Source organism: Leopardus geoffroyi, chromosome B2 (assembly GCF_018350155.1).
Source record: "Leopardus geoffroyi isolate Oge1 chromosome B2, O.geoffroyi_Oge1_pat1.0, whole genome shotgun sequence".
In the NCBI taxonomy this organism is placed as follows: Eukaryota; Metazoa; Chordata; class Mammalia; order Carnivora; family Felidae; genus Leopardus; species Leopardus geoffroyi.
The window spans coordinates 87,380,053-87,397,134 of record NC_059332.1 but is presented as its reverse complement, the minus strand read 5'-3'; the positions used below and the strand labels follow the sequence as shown (position 1 = coordinate 87,397,134).

Genomic DNA, 17,082 nt, shown 5'->3' with positions numbered 1-17,082 from the left:
CAACAAAAGTCAAGGCCAATCACCCCCTATACGCCCTCTGAAGCCATCTTTGGGCCTGCTTAAGAGCCACCCTGCTCTCCCCAGAAAGCCTCATTATGTGAGTAATAAACCTTTTTATATCCTCTTGGCACATGTGTGGCATTACCAGTCTTAACATCTGAATCAAATTTTGCATTCGTTAGGGAGCCATTCTGTTTTTGCAGAGTGATTATGGGACGCCTCGGAAACCCAAACTTGCAAATTATTAAGGAAGAGTCAGGAAACTTAAAAAAAAAAAAATCAAAGTATCAGTTTTATTACCAAATGAAAGCAGATCTCAGAAGTGTGTCGCAATTATACTTCATTACACAGAGATATTTTAGATGTGGATATGCTGAGCAAATGGCTTTATAATTCCTGCAGTATAAACTACACCTGAGTACATTCTGACCAGACGGCACAAATATGGGAGAACAGGCTGGCATGAAGTAGAGACTGTTAATTAGAACTGGTCCTGCTCTACATGGAGGAGGTCCTCCCATATGACTTCACTTTGTGTGAATCAACTGTTCCCTTTAAAGAACAGATGGGCTTCCAGGCCAGGGAGTGCTTGGGTTCTTGGTCCTCAGCTGAGAAAAGTAAGCTTCTGGGGGTCAGTCAGGACCCAGACTTTTGAAATCTCACTTTTCATTTTTTTCACAAGAGAAGATTAGGTCCCCAACCTGTCCTTACCACTTTTGACCACCAAAACATGTCAAGGTTTATTGTTTTACTTAACAACTTAGGAAGCCATGAAAATTCCATTTGGCATATGGTTCTTGTCTGTCAAGTCAGTTGATTGCTTCCTGTGAAACCATGAACAGGAACAGGTAACATCTTCACCCTGAAACAGTAAGCCGGAAAGGGGACACACCTGCTTGTGTGTGTGTTTCAATGACCCACTGATAGAACAGAAAATCTCTCCAAAGGCAAATAATGCAGAATTTCAAAGGATCCAAGGAAGCAAAAATCACTGATGACATTCAAACTTCCTTCATTTCACTCTCAAACCTTCCAGTGTGGACTCTGGCACAGCTCTGACAGGAATTAAGGGAAGGAGAAAAGCATCACTTTCTGCACAATTCAAAATATTCTTCCTCAGAATGTGGATTTAGGACTGTGGCCTCCAAAGCCTGGGGCATGGTACAAGGGCCCTAGGGGCTTTTTGCTTGCCAGGTTTCTGTAGATACTGCTAGGTGAAGAAAGGATTCTACAGCTAAAATATTTAAATCACTGAATAGCCTTGAACATGGCTCCCTAGTGATGCATTTAAGAAAAATTTCTCCCAGATTTGTTCATGTGCTACCATTTAGTTCAACCAGGTTATGTTTATAAGCAAATCTTATGGGGACTTTTTGCATGGAAAGTGACACATCTATCCCTGAAGGGATGGTCCATGAGAAGCAGTTCCAATTAAGACTCCTGTCAGTTTGCTGCTGGGTCTGAGTGCTCAGGTCTACAGAGGAAAATATTCGGCTGTGGAGAATAAATACAGTTTCGATGATCACCAAAATGGAATGCTACAGTGTATGCCATATCAGTGCCACGTAAAAAAAAATAATGTGAACCTATCAAGGAATCAAATCAGAATCAGGAAGAAAAACCTTGCTGCACAGAGCATGAATATTAAGGGATAGTTTCCTTGAGTTTACAATTTCTGGTGCATGAATATTTTTACATAACCACAATTATGGCTAAAACGTTTTTTTTCACTCAATAGAGTATCATACTTTACTATATTTCCAAAGACTTTAAAATATTAATATTAATGGTTACACAAAATCTCCTTGTGAAGATTGTACTAAAGCATTCTCTGGATAAGAGGAAGGTAATTAGGATGGGAGTCCCAAGGACATGGGTTCTTCCATGTGATGAAGAGCCAAGGCTGGAGTTACCAAATGATAAAGAGAAAAGCAAGGGCATATGGAAAGCGAAGAGTCCTTTCTCTTCAGATGCCCAGATATGACATGGCTGGTTCATGGCTGACAAAGCTGGGAGTACCTGGAGGTGGGGAATTTTAAAGGAAACTACAAATGCCACTATCATTGGGTACATAGTTTCTCTCTCAAAGCTACAAGGAACAGAACAAGAGGACAGTTCTCTGGAAAGTCAGAGGAAGCTAATTAGGCTTAACCCCTTGGTCCAATCTAAGGAAGGTATTTAGCACAGTACTTGGCATACAGCCTCTCTTCCTTAACACCACCAGAGCCAGAGTGCGCCACAGTGAACTTTATTGTGGTTCTCAGCACTATTTGCTTCCTATTTTGTCCTTAGTTACTCAAATTCCTAGGGGCCTATTCTAGGACCTTTGAGGTTGAAAGTCCTTCCAGAAGCAGGGCTCTTCTCTTTACAGAAAGGTCTTGGTGGTAACTGCTCCTCACTATCTTCTGGGCTTTCTTAGCAACACCTGCTGACTCTTGAGTGGCTGACCTCTTGTCTAGTTAGGACTGGGAATCCTCCTCCCAGGCAACGTCCTCATCAGAATCCCTTTTTGTCTCTTCTTCCTCCCCTTCTTCTTTCCTGATCTGAAACACAAATGAATTCCTGGCCAGAGTTGGAAAGTGAGCAGACTAAGGGAGGCCAAGGTAACGGGTAGTCTCTCCCACCAAATTAAGTGAGACTTTGTGTTTTCTTAGGTTTACTTTGTCCTTTCCCCGCTAAGGCAGATCTGCCCAGTGACAGTTTACATCACACCATTTGCTTCTGACCTCACTCCCAGTGCCAGCCCAGAACAGGACCTAGAGAGCAGCCTGGCTCCTTTGCCCCTCATGGCTGCTTCTGCTCTATATAGCTGTGCAGACACCCACAAGGGTTGCGATGCATCCCAGCCTCTGCACAAGCTGTGCCCCAAGAAGGGCGTGCGTCTCTCATCAGTGGGAAGGCAGAATGTGTGCTTGCTCAGCCCTATGTAAGGCTTCTTAATAAGAAAAGTGCATGCATTTTCAGAGGATGTATTAGCATTACGGGAAAAGTTTGCCCTTTCTTTAAAATTTCTGGATGAAATCTGTGACCAAGTTTGAGAAGGCTATGCTTTAGAGCAGTATGTAGGAGGAACATGCACACGTCTTGTCACACATGGCGGCATTCATTCATCACACCCACTCTACTTCCAATGTACCTCCCAAGACAGCAACAATTTTCAGACACTTAAAATACTTATATTTTATACTATGCCTACTACCACTGACTAAAGGTATAATCAACTGCCAGTAAAAATAGCTATCGGTAGAGAAGTTCAATGTTAACCCTCATTTTTACAAATCTATATGATGACTAAAAGACAATAGATTAGCAAATATCCACAATAGTAAAAAAACAAGAAGCGGAAGAACTATGCTTTTACTCCTGCTTCCAGGAGTCTTTGCTTAATGTTAACTTTGATTCCATAGTAAGAGAAAGCAGCTTTCTGCATTTCCCAAGAATACTGCAATTTCACGTTCTGCCATTATCTCTGTTCACATCTTAAAGGGAAAACAGACTTATTATAAAGTCATTTTTGGTGTTTAAGAAAACAAAGTACCATGGATGTTGTCCAAGAAAGACTATATCAATGTCCACTGTGCAGCAAAGAGTAATCATATTACCAGTGCAGCAACTTGGAGCCCTCATGAACTGAGTGTTGCAAAGGCCCCCAGGAAGAGAGCAGGTCACTCTCTAAAATGTCCAAATGCTTCCCTGCCTCCTTCAACAAAGTGGAACAAATATGACTTAACCTTTCCTCAGTGACCTAGAACATTAAGAAAGAACAATGGATTTGAAATTAAGAAGATTGACTTGACTCACTGAGTCTGTATTCACTGGGAGAGTGATTTCAGTCATTCCCTGCACCTTCCCGGGCCCATCATCTTCACGATGGATCATTGCATTCTGCAGACCTGTCTAGAAGATGAATTCAAACAGCACACATAAAGTGCCTAGGGTAGTGCCCTTGCTCTTGCAGAAGATGCTCCATGAAATGCCAGCCCACTTCCTGTCCCTCAGCACACAATCTGAACAGATGAGTTACTGCTATATGCTGCAGGCTGGCTGCCGCTCTGTGGGTGGACACATCAGAAACAGGTCACTGGGCAGAATAAATGCAACCCTGGGTCTGGCCCTAGGGCTTGTTTTTTTTTTTTAAGCAGTTATTGGCTTTCCTTTCTCCTCATAAAAGTGGAATATGAGCATATGACTCCTAACTGATGAGTATGATTGCAAACTTCTTCCCAAGCAGTTTTCTTACTCTTCAAAAAGTCCCCTTCATAAAGTTCATGTTTCATAAATCCTTTATGCCACAGGCACTATCTATCTATCTATCTATCTATCTATCTATCTATATAATGTGAAAGAAACTACAAGGCAATCAAAAGCAAACAATAATACAGCCACTTATATCTGCATGCATGTTTTAACTCAGCCTTTATAGCAATTTTTGTGCACTTCTGTTTACTAATGATTTAAATGCTTTGCAGCCCATAGCTTCTGAGCTTAAACTTTTTCGTTATTAATGCAACTAAGTACAAAAACTACTTACTTGGATAGTTTTATAAAAAAAACACGCAAGAATTACTATTTCATTCCCACTGCATACCAGCAAAGTATGAGCTACGGGTTATCAATAGTACTTTAGGGATGGGCAAATGCGGGCATGACTGTATCTCAGATGTGAAGAGAGAAATCTACACAAGACACAATTTAGAGCTGGCCATCTGTCTTTGCATCTGTAAACCAAAAATCATATAACACATTATTTACTCAGCTCACTGGGAATCTGTTTTGGCAAATCTGTGAACAATAACTGTCCACCTGAATTTCCTAAGGCAGGAAATCTGGCTGGGCTGAACCCTGAATTTGTGATCCACTTCCTTTCTATTTCCCTTTGCACCTGCTACTTGATGGATGATTTTTTTTCCCTTTCTACCCACTATTTTTATTTCAGCTGCCAGACTTTGCCTCAATTATTCTATGAAACATACCTCAAACTCTACTAGCTCTAGAAAAGAAAGTGGATAATATCATACGGTTTAATAAGCCTCTAAAGAGGAAAATTTAGCAGAAAAGTGAACTCCCAACATTCTTCAAGACTCAAATACCACCTTCTCTGTGAAAGTTTGTACTGATGGCTCCAGATAATCACATCCTCCTTTTTGTCTGTACTACATCCTGTATTCTGCTTCTATTATATCTCCCAACACAATGAGGGCATGTGATTATGTGTATGGCTCTCTTCCTCACCAGGGTGTGGGCCTCCTTATTTTAGCACAGAGGATACAAAACATATGTTAAATAAAATGGAATTAAACAACCCAACTTTATAAAAGAGGATAAACATTCAGTCAGTATGTGGATTGATTTTGAGTGGTTCTCAAATGAAAATGGGGGGTTGGAGGTGGGTAAAATGGGCGAAGAGGGTCAAAGGTACAAACTTCTAGGTTTAGATAAATAAGTCCTGGGGATGTAACATACAGCATGGTGACCATAGTTAACAATACTGTTGCATATTTGAAAGATGTTAAGAGAACAGATTTTAAAAGTCCTCACCACAAGAAAAAATTATTGTAACTATGTGTGGTGAGGGATGTTAACTAAACTTTGGTAGGACATGTATCAAACTATTATGTTCTATACCTAAAACTAATATAATGTTATATGTCAGTTATATCTCAATTAAAAATAATTTTAAAAGGAAGGTTTTGGTGTGTTCTAATAATTGTTTCAGTAACATAAAACTAGTAAAGAATGATGATGCTTCAGATCTAGATTCATATGGTCTTTATGCAGTCTTATTTTGATTTTCTCTGATAGTCACACACTGACTCACATTCTATTAGTTCTCATCATTACTCTTTCATGAAAAAAAAGAAAATGGATGTTCTCTGGAAATACCTGTAAACTCTATGACAATTTTAATGATGAACAATTTTGGCTTTCAAACCATCACATTATAATCTATTACTTGAGACCCTGAATCTGAGATGTGTGTGGAGGAAAGGGTGCCAAGATGTTATACATGGCTTCTCAGGGCTTTACATTTTTTTTAAGCCAATAAAGTCATGATTAAGTAATAGAGCTTCAGTAATAACAACTCAAGTTATTTTGCAAACTCATTCCCATATGACAGTTCTTTAGGATATTTTAAAATTACACCAGCAAGCCACTGAGCTCAGATTAAAATATTATGCTCCTTGGGTCCTATTTAAAATCAAATTGCTTTACTTACCTTTCCATCATTTTAGCTATAAAATTAAGGAGACGTGAAACTTTTGTTTTAAACATCAAAATGAAAAACAAGAAAAACACCCAAATCTCATACTTCAAGGATAATCCCCTCTGGTTGGCTGGAGTTAAAATGATAAACCTTTCAGATAACATGTGGTACCATACCTGTCCTGTGTATGCAAACTCCAGGGCCTGCTTTAAGCCAAGGCTGGTCACACCATGTAAACTGACCTCGTCAGCTCCACTTTCCACCATACAGAGACTGAACATCGCCTGAGATGGGAGAGAAAGGGAGGGATGGGGAGTTATGGAACTTAAAAAGCAAGGAAACAAGAAAAGTTCTAGAGAGACTAGGAAAGAAATACATCCTATAAATTAAAGATTGATTTTGGTTTTTGAAATGCGTCTACAAAAAGCCACTGCAAATCACTCTGCTGTCTAAACAGAGTAACACACAAATGGCATCGCACACCTCACACACAGAGTCCCACTTAATCCCACGGTTGTTCTCTGGGGTGGCTGTGTTGAGGCTCACTCACTGAACTCAGTCGCTCGATCTGGGGTCTCACTGCTACCATGAAATGTGGAGCACTTCCAACTTGCCAACAAGACATGGAAAGCAGCGACTTTGTCTCTTAACTTCTCTGCATACTTTCTACCTCAACTTAATGACACATCTCATTCCTCTCACCTGCCATGTATCACACACTCTGTTCCAAGGGTTCTCAAAATGTGGCCCCTGGCCTGGCAACATCAGCATCATTGGGAACTTTAGAGTATGGATGGCGGGGGCCCCAACCCAGACCTACTGACACAGAAACTCACAGTGGAACCCAGCGATGTGTGTTGTGATAGGCCATCCAGGTGACTCTGATGTTCACTTGAGTTCTAGAACCACTAAGTTATTTACTGAAAATCAATTTGCCCCCAAACCAATTCCCCAAATGACCAACTTACTGAAAATCAGGTCTACAGGATGATCAGTATGTCAAGTGAAAGCTTAAAAATTAAATAAAATGAAACCTTGCCAAATAAAAAAAAAAATGCACTGGCTTGCTTCCTGTCCAAAAACAAAAACAAAAGGTACCCACTTTTTTTGTTTACACATAATTTACACAAGTGTAATTTATACACTTATAACAAGTTTGATTTAACAGGTATAAAGAGAATATCCCCTTTTCGGTTACCAACGATGAAACGCACTTTTTAGAAAAGTATATACATCTATATAGCAAAGAATTAACCTCACCCAAAGGAAGCTCTGGTCTTTTCCCTTGGCTTCTGGAAGGTGATCACCAGACCCTTAGAACATCCTGCTTGACAGGAGTGTCTTTGTTTGTTGGAACTTTGACCAACGACAGTCTAACGCCAGGATTTACAATGGTGGTTTGGGCCACACTGTATCAGTTCTGACCTCCAGAGGAAATGGAGACTAAAGGTATTAGTCTGACCTCTAGGAGAGGCTGGAGATGAAAAGTCAATCACAATGGCAATCTGTGAGTGGGCCCCAATAAAAACTTTGGACACCAACAGTTTGGGTATGTGTCCCTGGTTGGCAGTCCTCTGTGCATTTTGTCACTTAGGGTGGCTAGGAGACAATGCTATGATCCCACAGAGGCAGGACGGCCAGCAAATCTGTATGTGGTCCCTTTCTCAATTCTGTCCTATGTGTCTCTTTACTTGTCTGATTCCAACTTGTTTCCTTTCCCTGTAATAAGCCATTTCCATGAGTATAAAAGTTTTCAGCAAGTTCTGTGAGACTTCCTAGTGAATTAATGAATGAGAGAATAGTTTTAGGAACCCCTTCTAACTGGCAACTGGTATCAGAAGTGATAGAAGTGTTAAGGGGATGGTGCCTTCAGAATGTACAATTTAGCTAACTTCATAGAGATAAAATTAAAAAGTGGGTGGGAAAAACCCCTCACTCTTCTCTATGGTAATATTTTAGTTCACACTAAATTTTTTAATTTTAGAAATGTGATTTTTTTTGTTTTGTCAATGTATTAACATTCATCTCTTAGCGATTTTTATGTTTTGATAAATCTATTTTTCATCCTCACAATTCTACACATTTTAAGTTAATATATATTGAATGGTGGTATTAATTGATGATCTATTATTCTTTCTGGAGCTCGTCATTTCTGTATCACTGCATTTGAGAGTTCTGAGATCTTATAATGAATAGAATTGTCTTTGTTAGCTTCCTTTATAGTTAAAATTTTAATCATTAGAAACACCAAATTATTACTGTCTTATCATTTGAGAAATGTAAAGAATATTTGCAATGTTTGCAACTTGAGACAATAAAAGACAATATTCAAAATATCCTAAAGGCATTGGGAGTATGTAATGCGTAACATACACAATTATATTTGCTATATTAAATAGCATTCAGAAGATTTCACTTTCAGAAATTGGCTTTATCATGAATAAATGAAATCTAACATTCCTTTAGAAACTGTTAATGGTGAATGGTCAATACGGTATATTTGGCAACTTGGTTAGTGAGTGAGTTGATCTGGCTTGCTGCTAGTGCCACTGGGAGTTAAGGGACTCTGGGAATGGTTAAAAACACTGGATCTGAAGTCACATAATCCTTGGTTTGGTGAACCACAGTGATTAAGGGCAAATTTGTAACCAAACCATTCTGGGCTTGAGTATAAACACTAGCAAGTGACTGGGACACACATGTAACCTCTCTCTGACTCAGTTTTCTTGTCTAAAAAATGGGGACAATAATTGTGCCCACTTCATGAACTTGTTTGAATATTAGATGACACTACATATATGAAGTGTTCAGTATATTACCTGTATAAGGCACAGTCTTAGTGAAACTTCTATACTGTAATAACGATGAAATAGAATTCTATCTCCCTTATGTATTCTTTGGTTAAAAGCAGTGATACATTAGGAACACTAGTCTCCGGGGGTTTTGTTGCTGTTGTTGTTTTAAATTTTTTAATGTTTATTTATTTTTGAGAGAGAGACAGAATATGAGTGGGGGAGGGGCAGAGAGAGAGGGAGACACAGAATCCAACTCAGGCTCCAGGCTCTGAGCTGTCAGCGCAGAGCCCAATGTGTGGCTCAAACTCACAGACCACGAGATCATGACTTGAGGCAAAGTCAGATGCTTGATGGACTGAACCACCCAGTCCCCCTGTTGTTGTTGTTTTCAATTGAGGTGCAGCTATAGATATAAAAGGCTATCAGAAAATTGATTTTAATGTGAATGGATTCTGCTTATGCATTCATGGAATATCTAAAATTTCAAAACTATGGACATCTGGCTGGCTCAGTCAGTAGAGTATGTGACTCTTGAATTCAGGGTCATGAGTTCAAGCCCCACACTGGCCATGGCCTACTTAAAATATTAAATCAATAAATCAATAAAATTTCAAAACTAAAAAGCACAGGTCATAATAATAAAAAGATCTTTTAATTTGTGTAATTCTGAATTTGCTTCTAGATTTCTTATTGCCACTCTAAAAACTGAAAGAAATTCCAGTTGTTTTCAATGTCTGTTTTTTATTATGTGGCTTGTTTCAATTTTTAATATATTCCCGATATGAATTTTTTTTTTCAGATCTTCCAAGTTGTAACAGTACCTGAAATGGTGCCCAGCTGCTCTCTATCAACTCCACTGCTGACAGAAATGACTCAAACTGCACAAGAGTTATCTGGGTTAATGAAATGCAAAAAGTCCCTCAGAGCAAAGGCTACAGAACAGAACAAGAGGCCAAGGGAGGTCCCCTTTTTTTTTTTTTTTTTTTTTTTAATCTGCTTTCCTTGGATTTTTCAAAAGCAACCACAGCAAAGGTGGCATAGAACAGGCATCCTCAACCAGGGTGCTATAACTTGACACCTGGCTTGGCAGAGTCGGGGACAGAACACAACCCCTTGAATAACGTACATATATCATTGTACATGTTTGAACAGGCAATAAAGGAACTCCAAATTTGTCAGTATGGTTATGTTAGAGGGTATGACTATAGAGGGAAGGAAGAGACTATTACTTTTATTTCATTTACATAGTATTATTTGTCATTAAAATAAATATGTGTTACCTGTGTATTTCTAACAACTGCCTTTTGAAAACTTTGTTTTAGTTTTAATATTCAGGACTCTGCAGAAAGATACATCTGATTAAAATCCTGGGTCCCATAATCCACAGTCAAGTAGCAATTTACCTTCAACATGTGATCTTTGGCTAATGTATTAGTTTCTCTGAACCTTAGGCCCTTTATCTGTAACGTAGAGATGATACAAACCTCATAGGTTGTCTTGAGGTTTAGGTACAATTATGCTTAATATCAAGCACAGTATCTGGCACAAAGTAGATGCTTAATAAGTAGAAGCTGTTATTCTAATCCAAGCTGACTGCCCTACTTTCCCAAGTCTCTCTTCAATCTCAATTAGAATGAGAGCTAAGAAACAGCTCCTCCTCTGCCCTCTGCCCAAATCTTCTTCTTTCAAATGCTTTCCTAATGACAGCCCCACTCAAAATCCCTGTCTGGCTGTAGGACTTAACTTTTATCACATACTCCTACACCCTACGTTAAGGTCTGACCACATCATAAAAACCATCACCATTTCCACAAACACACAACCTCCATTCTGATAATCATACAGTCTTAGAAACTTAATGTTATAAGTTTAAAACATCATAATTTTTAAAAGTTACAACACCGGTTAATAAGAAGAAAAAAGGAAATTATTAAATCAATTATCATCTATGTTTGGGCTTAATAATCTTACAAGGCACCTCAATCAGAAAAAGCCTCACTGGGGGCACCTGGGTGGCTAAGTCAGTTATGCATCTGACTCTTGATTTCAGCTCAGGTCACGAGCCACATGTCAGGCTCCATGCTGGCTGTGGAGCCTGCTTGGGATTCTCTCTCTCCCCCTCTCCCTCTGTCCCTTCCCCGCTGGGGGGTGCTTATGTGCACTCTAGCTCTCTCTAAAAGGAAGGAAAAAAAAGAGAAAAAGCCTCACTGGATACCACCAAAGTAAGGAAGAACCCAGTCATTCATCAGCTTGTGAAACTTGTGAAATGTCAAGAGAGCTTGTGAAACAATGTCAAGAGAGCTTCTAGAGCCCACAGGGAAGGACAAAGTGTCTTTTGGTAGCAAAAGAGGTGATGAGACCATGGTGCTGTCCTTTAGCACTGAGTGTCCTGAAAAGGTAAACTGCAAGCTCAGTGAAAGTGGGCACCACATCTTCCTTACTCACAATGAAGCCCCTAGACCCCAGCACAGCACACATACAATAAATAGAGATGAATGGATGAATGAATGAAACAACATGATCTTCAAAAGTTCAGATGACGATGCAGCTGCGATGATGTCCAGCTGTAACACAGGATCATAAACAAAAATAACTAATCTGACATAGGCAGAAATTTTCTGGATGCAAGGTGTTTTAGACAAATAGCTAAAGTAGCTACAGTTAAAGAAAAAGAATATCTACCATAAGCTAAATACACATTAGTTCAAAGCTAGACATTTAGAAAGAAGTAAGAACATATGGCAATGCCCTCTATGAAGCCACAACATTCTGCCAAAGCATGGGATAAAATTCTGCTCAGAAATATGGAAGCATCACACAGATTCTTCCTTGGTTCACACTGTTTTTGTCTTTGGGAGAGACTTGGCCAGGCTGAGATTTACAGTTGTCACAGATCACTCTTGGCTGATAATGTGCTACCGCCACCACAAATCTTTCTAATTGAAAACCCAGTTTGTGAGAACACAATCCACTTTAAGTGCCTCCCACAGAGAGAACTGTCGATTTATAGTGTGTCAGTCCTCCTGTATTTCACACAGAAATGACACAAATTGAGTCTTAAAATCACAGTACATGAATTCAGTTTCTCCAGGTCACATTGATGTCATGCAGTCACAAGATGAACTACAACCAATTTTAGGTTGGCACATTAATGTCACAAAACTGACCGATGGAAATTCCACTACATCTTCAAAGATGATAAGAGCAACAGATTTTTTTTAAGCACTTAAAGTTGGTGAAATATGATCTTTTCACCTGGTAAACTACACATAGCTTTCGAATTGCACTGGACATGGGCAAGAAGTACTGTGAATTCCGTTTTTTCAGGAATTCAAACGATTTTCTGGATGAAATAACTGCAGTGTTTTGGATACATTCAACCCTTATCTTTTATGAGAGTTCAATAAAACTAAATAAACATGTTTAAGGAAGTTATTGAAAGGAGCAACTTATAATGATCAGCAGATCCAGCCGGATCCCCTACATCTTGTAAACGCCCAGTGTTACGTCATTAGTGATGTTTACAATGGCCATGTGGCATTACAGAGTCAAGCTAACTTCTGAATCAACAAAGATTACATTTTGCTCAATTTAGTGTTAATGGTGATTATCTTTTATTACATTTTGGTTATACCTCACATATAGAATGGGTAATAAATCCCAGTTCATGAGACTGTTCAGTTAACCACAATTGCCCATTTCCCTAGCATTGAAGAAAGAAGAGTCCTAACCACAGTTGAACTGGACTATTTACCTTTTTTTTTTTTCTCTCTCAAATGCAAAAGCTTCCCAATCCATTTGGGGAGCTTAATGGCCTGAAACAGTGAGGCTGTTTCATTGGAGGGTTTTTCCCCCAATATATTTTGTAGCTGTTTTAATTCTTCCTCAAACAGTATAGTAAGTGTCTCAGAGAATAATGTATCAGGGCAAATGAAAACAGCAAATTAGATTACTATACATATAATTAGGCAGCAAAAATTAATATTTCTAAAATACCAGTTTTCTCTCACCTTAACCATACAAAGAAAAATTCACCTTGTATGCTAAAAAATGTGAAACATACTGGTTTTCCCCAACATTTTCAAATATGTAACTTGTTTACTCAAAGAATCTAACTGTATTTCACAGCTTTGCTCTTGGCATAGTTGCTTCTTAAATTAATTACATGGTGATAATAAGCCCTTCAAAACCAGCATGATTATGCTTTATCCTATTTCTTTTTTTTTCTTGGTTATCTCTACACCCAATGTGGGGCCTGAACCTATAACCCCAAGATCACAGGTAGCATGCTCCACTGACTGAGGCTAGCCAGGCATTCTCTTTAGAATTTTCCTCCTCCTGGATGCACCCATATTTCAACCACTTGAGTCTTCTGGGGAATGGAATGGAAAAAGGATACAAACCGAGTTGTTTTTTTCTTAAAGATATAGCAAATGGGAAGGCCAGAAACCGTTGCCTATCATGAAGTCAGGTTATCCATGAATGGTATTTATCCTTGTCGATTGTTACTACTCTGGAAAATGGAAAATGGCATCCATACATCTGGCTTTATCCTTGGGTCACCCTTTCAGATCCCTTGGCTTCTGCTCATTCCTCTGGTGCTTCTATTACTTTTTAGTCTACGACTATATTCCTTGGGTATGGGATTTCAATACTTTACTACCCACCATGTAAAGAAGTCTATTCTTTCAGGTATTTAGGGATGACACTTACTCTTCCTTACTGGATATATTTGATAAGCCATGATTGAATGAATCTTCCCACACAGACACCATTTGTTCTGTCCTCATATCCTCAACCCTGCCTTTCCAAATCTACTATGGACATACTGACTAAAACCAAACTGGGATTTACTGCATTTTGACAGCTGTCCTAAAACAGAATTTGGGTCCTGTGTCAAGGAGTGACTTGGCAGGTGTGATACACAGTCTGCATGAATTTGGGGAAGTAGCTACAAAGAAAGGAAAGTTTCAGAGGACAATAGTATCAGAAAAGTTTGAAAGCCTGAAGAAAACGATAGGAGAAAAACTGAGGAGGCTGAGTGAGAGATTCTATGTCAATTACAATGTAAGCATTCAGGGAAGATTCTGTAAAACACAGACGAGGCTCTTAATGGTGCTTACCAAAGTCACACTGGGTGTGTTTTAAGCATGATGGCTAAAACTCTAGCTTCTCTTCTCTAAACAGAATCTTGAAACTAAAAGGTACTTCAGAGATCACTGGCCCCTCGTTACTCAAGGTGTGGTCCCTGGGCCAGCAGCACTGGCATCAGTGGAGAATGTGTTAGACACAGAATCCCAGGTCCACCTCGCACTACTGGATCGAAGATGCATTGTGACAAAAGCTCCAGGTGATCTATGGGCACATTAAAGTTTGAGAGGCACAGCTTGTGCCTTGTGGCACTCCTTGCATGCCTAAATATTTGAAGTGATGAGATATCCAATACTTTACATAAGAACATAAGGTATTACTACTACCTCCAGAATACTGAATCATAATCGCCCTCCTGATAACTTTCTCCCCTTGGTCGTAGTAGAATTTCAATAAATTCAATCTTTTATACTTAACAGCCTTTCTGATATGTGGTTACAACTATTAAGTCTCCTCTTGGAAAGGAGCACCTAATCCAAATTCTCTGATTCATAAAATGTTAGCACTGAAGGCTGATGCTAGAAATCCTGTAGTCTGGGCACAAGACCGGAGTCCAAATCCCAGCAAGGAAGGACTGGCTGCCACACCTTGGCAGGGTAGGGGGTGGGGGGTGGGAAGAAAGGTTATTACATAAGAAGTAAAAGTTAAATAAGACTCATGGTTTCAAGAACAAGGCCTCTGGGAGAGTAGCTCGTTCTATGTTCTTGGATGGTAACAGTGGTAGCAGCCTTCAGGTAAATCTATCCCACCATCCTCCTTTCCCCAGTTACTCTGGTTGACCTTCTCTGGGTCATCTCCTTCTTATCTTACATTCCTGAAGAGGAATTTCATGTGGTCATCATAGAGCTTCTATTGATACAAATCCCTCAGACCCATCCCTATGGAATTCAAAAACCAGAGCTTTTAAGGAATCTCCATTTGCCATAAAGAATGCCAAGGCACTGTCACCTTGCCTACCCCATCTGACACTGGGAGTGGCTGCCTGGAACCTTGCTGAGGGCTGTGAGCCCACATCCAGACTCACTGAGAGTGGTCAGGCTCTTGTTATTATGTCTGTTGTGGGTACAGAGAGGGAGCAGGAGCAGGTATGCCAGCCCGGCATCATAAAGTGTGCACATGTGTAAGTGCTGAAACACACTGTTCATGACCTCATCACATTGAATCTGTTACATCTTTTCTACAGAGAACTTTTTGGAAGAACATTTAATAATGTGGAATTGCCTTAATTATCACTTACTCTTCTCTTTAAAAACCCAGTGTGAGTTAATGGCCACTCTTAAATTTTTAATACAAAATCTCAACAGCTCTTCTTTTATTTTTAATGTCCTCTTTTAATATCTTTTTCTTCAGTGTGCCAACATTATATAAGGTGTGTACGACTACAGATAGGGGTGCCCAGCCTAGCTGTGGCATCTGTCTTCAACCTTCTATTTTATTCATCATTTTGGTTTGACAGTCTGAGCCTGGCAATACACACTAGAGCCACTCTCCCATTATTTGACTATACACAGATGAGGGCAAGAGCCCCAGCTAACACACTGTTTCTTCTAACTCCATTAGTTGCTAAGCAACCACTTCACTAGAACCTTCCTATTCCAAGGCAGAATAGGCCAGTTTAATACGGAGTGTTTGGGTTGTCACATGTGTTCAAGTTCACTCCTTCTGTAAACACATCTGATGCTCTGTCCGTGCAGGCTATGTGAAAAGCCTCCCTATCTTACAAAATGGGAAAAAAAGAATTTAGGCATCCTCAAGAGGTCTAATACTTCTGAAAGGTACTGAAAGAACTTCTTCTAATCCTATGAAAATTTATAGATGTCTGTATGTAATTTTTTAAGTGATATTAATGATTTGATATGGCTATCTCTCTTATTACTTCAGAGTCACATGCCTCTAAATGAGAAGAACACTGGTAATTCAATCTTTCAGGAATCCAGGCATGCAAGCCCCATGCCCAACCATCATCAGATGGGCTAATTAAAAGCAATTGATTCAACAAGCAGCTGGATCATCCCAGTGTAGACAGTTCATTTGGAATCAATTTTTTATAAAAGTGATGAATAGCACATATCTATGGATCCCAATAATTCTTTACACCAATTCATCAGATTCACATGATCAGCTGTCTTGCCCCTTTTAAAAACCATCTGTCTTGACTCAATACTCAATTTCTAAAGGTTTAAAATTTTCATCAGCTTTATTATCCTTCAAACATGTGTTCTTGTCTTTCAGATGAAGCTAAGGTTGGCTGTATCACTGTGATTAAATAAGCATGAGTGAAACTGATTTGAAATAAAACAGCATGAAAATTGTAGTTTTAAAAACATGAAAAAGATATGGCAGAAAAATAGTCTTTCAACACACACTTGAAACAAATACACATAAAGAGCTTAGCACAACGACTGCATAAAATAAATGACTTTTAAGAGTTAACTGTTATTATTACATTGCAAATATTTTTTCTAGCTCCATAATATTTATATTCAGTAGAAGTGAATCAGTTTCAATGAAAGAATAAAATACAGACCAGAGTTCACCATTCATCACTATAATGAATACACTGCACGATCAGCACAATAATGAAAATAACAGTCATCCTATCTGAAATGTTAATGACTTCTCTGGCATGGATGCAAACAAATTTAAAAGGGAATGTGACAATGATTCTTCAGAGGCTCTCAGCTCTCTATTTAAAAAGGAAATAATATTTGACCAGTACCACAATTAACTGGTACTTCACCTTGAACTCACAAAGGGAATTCTATTTTTAATGAATGTGTTCAGGTTTAAAAGGAAATTGTGACATCATTTTAATTTTTTTAAAAAGCAAAAAAAAAAAAAAAATCCACATGCCTTTTGGTGCTCATGAGGCCCTATCCTACAGGGCATCTAAAATGAGCCTCTTGGGGCACCCAGTGGGCTCAGTCGGTT

The 17,082-nt window shown here is 39.1% G+C and overlaps 1 protein-coding gene and 1 long non-coding RNA gene across 14 annotated transcripts in view; one reads left to right on the top strand and one right to left on the bottom strand.

The window, feature by feature from the left end:
* Positions 1 to 17,082, bottom strand: part of KLHL32 (kelch like family member 32) — a 242,419-nt gene that overhangs the window by 141,120 nt on the left and 84,217 nt on the right. For all 13 annotated transcript variants that reach the window (XM_045499093.1, XM_045499092.1, XM_045499094.1 and 10 more), the window contains one exon: positions 6,382 to 6,489. In XM_045499093.1, the coding sequence (XP_045355049.1) occupies positions 6,382 to 6,489 (108 nt within the window). The remainder of the gene's footprint in view (positions 1 to 6,381; positions 6,490 to 17,082) is intronic.
* On the top strand, positions 14,760 to 16,477 carry LOC123608756. Its single transcript, XR_006717422.1, has 2 exons — positions 14,760 to 15,926; positions 16,384 to 16,477. It is a non-coding gene; the product is annotated as an uncharacterized LOC123608756 (long non-coding RNA).